Below are 10,322 nucleotides of genomic sequence, written 5' to 3' on the forward strand. Positions count from 1 at the left end.
TGCTGCCATTGCAACTCACCTTAGATCAGGCTATGATCCAGTTTTGGGTCATGTTGAAGATCAGTGGTTTATACTGACTCTTTAGCATGCGTAACTCTCTTCCTTAAAAAGCAGTACTTTGCATCCTGAGTAGTACTAATCCTCTTCATGGAATGTGACTTTCCTGTCTTTCCCTTCCTATTGCGATCCCTTGCATCTTCCCAAAAGCAGTTCGTGAGGACTGGAAAACCTTTTTAAAATGGCATGAGGTGTGTTGTAGGCAAAGAGATGGAGAGGAAAAGGGAATTTGGCTAAAATATCGGTCAACCATGAGCACCTTTGTATCCAAATCAGTGAATAATTTTGACTAGATTATGTTTGATGTGTGTAAACAGTGCATATCCATGTGTACTTGTCCACACAATAGGCCCAATTCTTAATTCACCTGTTCCAAAGTAAATCAGGTGTGAGTCCATTTATACTGGGGTTTTTAAATTATCTTCATCCCCTCTTTGTTTCCCTATTAAAGAAGAATTATTGGACATACAGACTTCCCCCCCTCTACATTTTGTGATTGTTAATCTAAAATCTTTGTAGATGTTGCTGCAGTTTACACACACACACACACACACACACACACACTTAACAATCCATTTTAAAATGAATTGATTCACAATAGCTGGACATCTTTCAAAGAAGAGGCAAAACACTATGAAAGGCTTTCCATTAATTAATTGCCTAGAGATTAATCACAGAGTTCACACCTCCAACTATCTCATCTGCTCATGAAAGGAACTTGTACTTATGGGCTCAGTTGAGAACTAGGCTGCAGTTACTCACATTAATTTTATATAAAAAATGTTGTATTTTGCAGTAGTAAGAATACAGACTACTTTTATTAAATGTTCCCGGTGTTGAGTACAGCAAACTATATATACCATTGTTGTTTATAGAGAAAGTATAACTACCAGAGAGGTCTGTAATAGTAATCATCTGGGGCCTGTAATCAGAAATGAGAGAATGGTAGAATGTTCCATTAAATAAGAACAACAACAACAACAAAAATCTTGTTTTTGCTATTTTACAAATATAGGCTAGCAAGTAAGTGACAATAGAGATACATTTAGACTCATCTGAAAGAATCTAAAACAAGGAATGAAAATGCCAGCGAAGATATAGGTAATGATGAGAGCCCTGAAAATACATGCTAATTACACTTTTTAAAAGATATTAGCTGAAAATAGATGACAAGGGAAAGACAGTAAAAGATTGTTTTGTACCTTTACAATGAAACTACAGCACATGCATTCACAAACAGGTGTTGTGAAATTATGATTCATTTGCAACTGTCCCTGCACAAAAGATGAATCTTTAACTCTGTTGCAATACAATATTCTTGATAATACTCATATACATCACTGCCCTCTGTTGGATGGAATATCTCAGATACGCACATTAGTGCATCCAATCTCCTTCAACATTCATGAAGTGGAACTGTTCTTGAAAATAATGCATATTATCAGCTACCATTTCTTCTGCCTTTATGAAGTATTTGGTGATTAATTACTTACAGGAGGATTTGGTGCTGCAATCTTCCTGACGACAAGCAACCCTGTTTTTGCTCACAATAGCAGCCAAACTGCCATATGGACAAAAAAAGATATATTGTTGTGGCCTCTCAACTCTTTTGCTGTGCTGTGAACCTTTATCATTAAGAGCCTAATTTATCACTTCATGAACCTGAGAAACCTCATACAGCAAACTGTTTCGATGGGATCATGCAGCTTTGTGACTTTAAAGTAATTGCTTTTGTTTTTCCTTCCTTCCTCCCTTCCTTTGAAGACAGCAACAGCTCAAACAACACTATTTGAATGAACTGTTGAAGATGAAAGGCAAGAGAAAATATGTATTTTCACGGGCAACAGTGGGGAAAAGCAGAGGAAATAATTGCAAGTCTTGTGATTTTTCAAGGTCCCTAATGTATACCCTTTCCCTTTAAGCATATGTAATATCCATATATTACTAAATATATCTTATGGATTTATATGTTTAATTGTCTCTCCATATTTTCAATCTATCACTTATCCTTTGTTACTTATGCTCACAACCGCTTGGTAATCTTATCAGCACACTATAATTTGTGAATTTAACTCACATCTCCCAGAATGTTAATAATGTCTAGACCTCTCTCACACTATTGGGCCATCACTCAAGATTAACTACTGGAATGGGAGGAACAGGGGAATTAAATTCTGGGGTCCTCCATTTTTCACATCTTGTCATGTGGTCTTTATTTTTGTGCTGGGTCTAATTTCATTTATATATCGAAACACAATCCCAGCAAAGGAAAAAGGCGGCTTCTACATACAAGCTGAAGAAACAGCAGCTCTCCACTTGGATTTAATTTCTTACTGTTGCTTACAATTCTTCCTTCTCGGCAGGGCAAGCCTTGAGCCACTCCTGGCTGTGGTCCGCTGGCTTGACCATCATCCAGGCATACTTGCACAGGTGCTCTTTGTTGCAGTCCTGCTGCCAGTAGATGACATTCCTGCGATTTAGATTCGCTCCAGCACAAGCATCATACCACCAGCCTCCCCCAGCAATCCCGTTGTACTCAAGTTTGGCACAGTTCTGAAAATAGTTGTCATTATCTCTATCTTTTGTTGTGAACATCTGGTTATCGTGGAGATATGCTTCTGTGTCACGACACAGAGCGTCGACGGCATTACCTTTATACAGACCAAGCCTGATTCGGTATTGAGAAGCTTCATCTTCAATGCGGAAGGGCTCATATTCTCCCCACTTGATATTGGCATTTAGGTCTACAAGTTTAATCCTAAGCGCATATGGCCTTGGAGAGCTGGTTAGCTGATGCATGTATTCATTGCCTAACCAGTAGTTGTCGTTAATTGTGCCAAATCCATGTTTGTAGTCCTGCCATGTCCTATCGAAGTCCACCGTACTGTTGGCAGTAATGTGCTGAATCACTGTCCAGCCACCATCTTGCATGTTGCAGTACACGCCAATAGGCTCCTTTGCTGGCTGAATGACATATAGACCATCTCTGGAGTTTTCTTCAGACTGCTTAAAGATCTCACTGCAGTCTCGTGGATATTCTGCATGGAAATAAATGAATGCTTAACATTATAATCCCGTAAGCTTGGCTTAAAAGCTTCCACAAGAATGGACTTTTGCCCTCAAATGTAAGAAATTGTTAATTTGTCAGGATCTGAGGCACATATATTGTGCAGTTCTACATAGTTTCTTTTTTGTGATGTGACTACAATCTTAAAAATATATTATTATTAAGCACCGCCGTAAACAAAAGGTAATAACAATGATGGATAAGAATAGAAATATTTGCTCACGCAGTATCATACAGGATGACAAATAGAAATCCATATGAAAAGGATAACTAATGTTAGCATCAAAGAGTAAATACAATTCATCATAAATAATCTATTAATTATTAAAATTAATTATTAAAAGGAAATGGAGAAAATCCAGAACAAAACGCAAACTGTTAATTTCAAAACACTGGAAAAAAGCATTGTGTACATTACTTAAAGGTAAAGGGACCCCTGACCATTAGGTCCAGTTGTGGCCGACTCTGGGGTTGCGGTGCTCATCTCACTTTATTGGCTGAGGGAGCCGGTGTACAGCTTCCGGGTCATGTGGCCAGCATGATTAGGCCGCTTCTGGCGAACCAGAGCAGCGCACGGAAACGCCATTTACCTTCCCGCAGGAGCAGTACCTATTTATCTACTTGCACTTTGACATGCTTTCGAACTGGTAGGTTGGCAGGAGCAGGGACCGAGCAACGGGAGCTCACTCCATCACAGGGATTTGAACCGCTGACCTTCTGATCAGCAAGTCCTAGGCTCTGATCAGCAAGTCCTAGCGCCATCTGCATCCCGTACATTACTTAGGAAAGGCTTAAAATGACCTTGAAGGGACAAAAGCTTTGTTTACAGTTCTGCAGATTGAAAACAAAATTTATATAGTCAAATATATATCTTGACAAGTCAGCAAATTGTTCAAAGCAAGATCAGTTGTGGTGTGAAGTTTTACACACACAAAAGTTCCCTGTGGTCAAGTCTAGGTTTAACATTAGAGAAAGAGAAACGGATACACACTGTACATTTAAAGCACATCCAATACACATTTAAAATGTATTTCCCCAGAGAATCCTGGGAACTGTAGTTGCTCCCCTCATAGAGTTACAATTCCCATCACCCCAACACACTACAGTTCCCAGGAGTCTTTGGAGGAAGTCATATGCTTAAAATGTGTGTTGGATAGCTTTAAATGCATGGTGTGTAGGTGGGGAAAGAAACTGCTCTATTCTCGAAACTGGGCATGTGCCTTTTGTTTAGCTACAGAGATGTGCAAATAGGAAACAGTACACCATGTGTCCCCTGTTTGCTGGTTGTTGCAACTTTGAGAGCTGGAAGAGTTACGGTTGATTAGAGCTAATTTTTCAATCTCTGTAAGTGGAGGAAGAGGAGATGACTCAGCCTATCGTTAGAGATTCTGAGGATGTGTTACAAAGCTCCCCTTCATCCGTGTCTCTTAACAAAGAAATAATAGTTCTTGCAGAAATCTCCTCTCTGACAACTATTATTTGTCTCCCAGTACAGAACCCCCAACTCCTAAGAACTCCGATACCCACTTAAGGAATGGAACAGTTCGTAATTGCTTGGCACTGCATCTACCCATCAGTGAAAAGTACCCTGAACTGGCTGTGCGGTATGGGTGCCTCTTTCCTCTCAGAAGGAAAAACAGCTATTTCCATATTAGACATGGCCAACATATGGAGCTGTATCATAGTGGAGAATCAGTGGAGGCTGGTGCTCCCTGAGACACAGAAGGCAGGAAGGACAACAGTAGGTAGAGATGGCGTCAATAATAGCCAAGGCCAGCTAATTCTGGTTTTGTCCCCATCCTCTTCCTGCTGAGTTCTACAAGGGCAACACTGAAACTAAGGCGGAGGAGGAAGCTGGAAGTCAATGCCACCCACTAGACTGGATGTAGGGAAGGATACCGGGCTGAGTTTGTTGAGTGTCTCAATGGACCAACCTCCACTGTATTTGTCTTAGCCCTAGGTTCCAGATAATTGAACACCAAGGAATGTGGCTGTGAGAAGAAAAGGGAACTATAAGCTACCCATAGAAAAGGCACAGAGATCCTTATAATAATTTGAAAATGAAAACCATCACATTTGTTATTAAATAAAACCAGTTTTATGCTTAGATTACAAAATGCTGTTCAGGAAGCTCCCTGCTTCTATGGTGATGAGCACAAGAAAAAATATAAATTGAGGTTAGTGGCTCCTGGAAATAGGGCATGATCTCCACTGTGCTGAAGGAGGCGGTGGTGAAGTCACGCTTGAGAAAGCAGCTTTGGACCGAACCCTCTGTGACAAACTTTGCCCATCTTTAAGCCTATAATTTTTGGACAAGGTGATAGAAAGCATGGCGGTCTCTCAACTCAAGGCCATGTTGAAGGAAACTGGTTATTTGTTTCTATTCCATTTCAGACTAGTTTTGAGACAGAAACAGTCTTGGTCAGCCTTGTGGAGGACCAGGGGAACTGGACAAGGGGACTTCAACCTTATTGATTCTCTTTGACCTTTCAATGGCATTCATTACTATTGGCCAGGGTATCTTTCTGGACCATCCTGCTAGGTTGGGTATGGAAGGCAATGTATTACTTTGGCTCTATTCCTTCCTGGAGGATCAGTACCAGAAAGTGTGCTGGAGGACTTTGGTTCTGCCCCAAGCCCTCTGGCCTTTGGGGTGCCTCAGGTTTATGGCCTCCATGTTGTATAATACCTACTGTACCATGTGTGTGCTGGGTGGGGGAAATAATCTGGAGGTTTGTTCTTCAAAATCACCAGTATGTGATTGACAACCAGCTCTAACTCTAATTTCTGCCTGCAAATCCTAGGGAGTCTTAGAAAAAGATGTCTCAAGGTATTTTTGGAGTGGATGAGGGCAAACAAACTGAGGTGTGAATTCAGATGAGACAGAGGTGTTGCAGGTTATGAAGCTGGGAGATCTGGGTGGAGTGATACAGTTTATTCTGAATGGGGTTGCACTTACCCTGTATTTATTGTTAGAATTTATTAAATTTATACCCTGCCCTTCTTCCCAAATGAGCCCATGATGGCAAACAGCAAGTGATAAAATAATTAAAACTCCTTAAAAACAATTCCAGTACATATGTTGATTGGGGAAAATATCAATTTAAAAGGCTTATTGTAGATGAAGGTCTTCAGCAGACAACAGAGGTGGTGCCTGTCTAATATTCAAGAGCAGGGGATTCCAAAGGGTAGGTACGACAACACGAAATGCCTGATTCCTCCATTGTATGGAATAGGTAAAGGTAAAGGGACCCTGACCATTAGGTCCAGTCGTGGCCGACTCTGGGGTTGCAGCGCTCATCTCGCTTTATTGGCCGAGGGAGCCGGCGTACAGCTTCCGGGTCATGTGGCCAGCAGTGCACAGTTTACCTTCCTGCTGGAGTGGTACCTATTTATCTACTTGCACTTTGTGCTTTAGAACTATTAGGTTGGCAGGAGCAGGGACTGAGTAATGGAAGCTCACCCCGTCGTGGGGATTCGAACCGCTGACCTTCTGATCGGCAAGTCCTGGGCTCTGTGGTTTAACCCACAGCACCACCTGCGTCCCTATTGTATGGAATAGTCCTCCTGATAAGATGGTATCTGTAGGAGGCCCTCACCTGCAGAGCCCAGTGATTGGCAGGGTGTATAAGAGGTGAGATGACCAAGTTTGTAGCTTGGGGGCCCTCCTGCACTCATCACTGTAGGTAGAAGCTCAGGTGGTATCTGTGGCAAGGAGCTTCCTGCCTTTGTATATATGAAGGTTCTATTTAGCTAAATAATAGCCCCTGTCCTCCATGGGTTTGCCCAATCCTCCTTTTAAAGCCATCTAAGCCAGAGGTCACCATCACCACATCTTGTGGAAGTGCTTTCTTTAAGTTAGTATAAGTGAAAAAGGACTTCCTGAATTTACTGCCAATCTATTTCATCTTGAGACCCTGAGTTCTAGTATTTTGGGAGAGGGATAAAACACGTTTTTGTCAATGTTCTCTGTACCAATTCTCTGCACACATCCTGAAATTACTCCCCCCCCCCTTCTAAAAATCCCCACTTTTGCATTTCTTCATAGGGAACATTCATCAATCCCTCCGTAATTTTGATTGCCCTTTCCTAAATCACACACATACCCGGCATACCACAATTACCTTCTGCGTTAATGTTGATCAGTCTCTTATAGCCTCCTGGCGGAATCAGATGAGAATTAGCAAGTTCAAAGGCCTTTTCTGCAGTTGTCCATAGTCCACATTGAAAGAGTAGCAGCAGAAAACATCCCGCTGACTTTTCCAGATTCATTCTCTCCCTTGAAGATGCCTTTCACTCAGGTCGATGGATGCTGCAAACATAATAGAGGCTGGCATTTAGCATTAAAAGATTGATTGCATGCAGAGAGAAATTCTTGAAGAGAAATTGAAACACCTGGTTTCAGTATTCAAGATCTGCCAAAAAAGGGGCTTTCCCCCCTCTTTTTGGCAACACAGGGCTTTTTTTAAACATGTCGCAGTGCATTTGTGACAGACTACTTCTTTGACATGTAGAACCTTCCTGTCACACAGAAGTCGTTTCATCTTGTTTTGCTATCAATCAGTGTGATATAGCACAATTGAGTGCACGGTAAGAGCTGATAGAAAATAATGTCATGTCAAGGTTTCCATTTTAAAAAGCCCACCTCTCCTTTATCAGAACTGATGTGCTGTATTCCCTGGACCACATCTGAAAGGAAGCCTTTGCACAGAAATAAAGAACTTAAGCATCCAGAAACATCAGCTCTGGACAAGCTGTCTGTGGAGATGATTGTTACTCCACAGCATAATGTCCAGGTGACAGTGTTTTCAAGCCTCAACACTTCAGTCTTTTATGTAAGTGCCCATCAGGGTTCATGTTTTGTTGCTCATTAAGAGACATCACCTTGCCAACAAAGGTCCGTATAGTTAAAGCTATGGTTTTCCAGTAGTGTTGTATGGAAGTGAAAGCTGGACCATAAAGAAGGCTGATCGCCGAAGAATGGATGCTTTTGAATTATGGTGCTGGAGGAGACTCTTGAGAGTCCCATGGACTGCAAGAAGATGAAACCTATCCATTCTGAAGGAAATCAGCCTTGAGTGCTCACTGGAAGGACAGATCGTGAAGCTGAGAGAGAGAAGACTCCCTGGAAAAGACCCTGATGTTGAGAAGGATTGAGGGCACAAGGAGAAGGGGACGACAGAGGACGAGATGGTTGGATGGTTTTTGCGAAGCTACCAGCATGAGCTTGACCAAACTGTGGGAGGCAGTGGAAGATAGGAGTGCCTGGCGTGCTCTGGTCCATGGGGTCACAAAGAGTCAGACACGACTAAACGACTAAACAACAACAACAAGTACAAACCACTACTTGCAGTTTAAAAAACCCTTTGGATTCCATGAAGCTTTAAAATGTACTTTAAGACAACTTGTTCTTAATTTCAACACCTTTCAAACTGTTAACTTAATCCCAAGCAGTAATATACAATTTCCTATCATATTTGGGAGGGAGCTGTCTCTTCCCTATGCAGAAATTACTCTTTTGGCATATTTCCAAAAGCAATGTGTGCCCCCTCTCCCCAAATATTGAATATATTTTCACATAAAGCACCAGCAGTGATCTCAAAATGAGCTCATGATTTTCTATGACTAAGGCTGCAATCCTGTACAAAATTCTAGTTCCACTGCATGAATTTGACCCAAGATTCAAATTCTCATTAATTTTGAGAAATTTAATCCTATATACTGTATGTCCACTCAGAAGTAAGTTCCAAAGAGTTCAGCAAGACTTTTTTCCAGTTAAGTGTGTATAAGACTGCAACCCTAGAAGAGAGTTCTTACATTGATTGATTGATTGATTGATTGATTGAATGAATTACTTGTAAGATTTCTTACCTAACCTTCACCCAAGGTTCCCATGGCAGTTTACAAAAAGATAATAAGCATTATGAAAACCAGTAAAACACATAAATTCATTACAACCAAAACAAGATTGCATAAAGAGTGGAAAGACAGGGTCAAATGTTTTTCCTCCCCAGAATAAAGAATACTTCTTTACTGTTTCTGACATTAAAGTTCTTCAGTAAATATAGAAGGAAGCTTTAGATTAAGGAACTGAACAAAATAAAGTGAATAGAATAATCTTACCTTTCTTGTTTAAACTGACAACTGGCCAGGTGAGAGCTGCACATTAATCTATAGGGTAGTTATTTGAATATGCACTTTGCCTACTGCTGCAGTCTAGGTAAACAGCTCAGCCCACGATCTCTATCTTAACTGTGGAAAAGCCAGCAGTCTTCACAAAGCTTTACATTTCCAGTGTATCAGTCTTCTGGTCGGTGGACTTTACTCTGACACGTATCCACAAATAGGCATCTTTAAAGGCCAAAGTTCCCTTCATTGTAAGAAAGTTATCACTAATGAAATTATTCTGAATAGTGAATCTCAGCAGGGGGTGGGGGTGGTGGGTGGCGGCGCACTGGTGTGGAATCAACTGGTTTGGGGAGGGAGGGACAACAGAATAATCCCTGTTCCAATTCCTGTCCAAAAATAGCTAGGAGGATCAATACGGAAGGAAGAGCTGCAAGGGCTAGTGTCAAGGCTTGGCATCTTTGTCAAGGACCACACCCCAGCACTGGTGAGAAACAATACATTAATTTAGGACAAGTATTAAAGATGCATGAATAACACACAACACATATACTGTAAAAGAAAATACACGAGTTGAATATCACTGTATATTGTGCCTGAACCATTTATCAATTAGAGGGAAATGAGGCATGCTAGAGAGCTCTACAATGGTACCTCGGGTTAAGTACTTAATTCATTCCGGAGGTCCGTTCTTAACCTGAAACTGTCCTTAACCTGAAGCACCACTTTAGCTAGTGGGATCTCCTGCTGCTGCCACGCCGCCAGAGCACAATTTCTGTTCTTATCCTGAAGCAATGTTCCTAAACCGAGGTACTATTTCTGGGTTAGCGGAGTCTGTAACCTGAAGCGTATGTAACCTGAAGCGTATGCAACCTGAGGTACCACTGTACCAGTTTCCTTCATGTGCACTGATGGCTGACTATTGTGGAAAAGCTCCATATTACCCGCCCTGTCACCTTTGCTTCTTCCTCCTGCATCCAGAGCTATTGCCATAACTTGTCACCTCACGATCTGTCAACTGCTTAAGTGTGTTTGCAAACAAATGTGTTTGTGAGTGAACCATACTTTGGTT

At 41.4% G+C, this 10,322-nt stretch overlaps 1 protein-coding gene across 1 annotated transcript; it reads right to left on the bottom strand.

Moving 5' to 3' along the window:
- Positions 1 to 616: 616 nt before the first annotated feature.
- On the bottom strand, positions 617 to 9,435 carry LOC310847529 (fibrinogen-like protein 1). Its single transcript, XM_083745389.1, has 3 exons — positions 9,248 to 9,435; positions 7,249 to 7,436; positions 617 to 3,095 (listed from the first exon to the last, which is right to left on the bottom strand). The coding sequence occupies exons 2-3, from the start codon at positions 7,394 to 7,396 to the stop codon at positions 2,398 to 2,400; spliced, it is 846 nt and encodes a 281-aa protein (XP_083601515.1). The 5' UTR covers positions 7,397 to 7,436; positions 9,248 to 9,435; the 3' UTR covers positions 617 to 2,397.
- Between the last annotated feature and the right edge of the window lie 887 nt (positions 9,436 to 10,322).

The sequence above is a fragment of the Podarcis gaigeae genome (genome assembly GCF_964106915.1).
Source record: "Podarcis gaigeae genome assembly, chromosome: 1".
NCBI lineage: Eukaryota > Metazoa > Chordata > Lepidosauria > Squamata > Lacertidae > Podarcis > Podarcis gaigeae.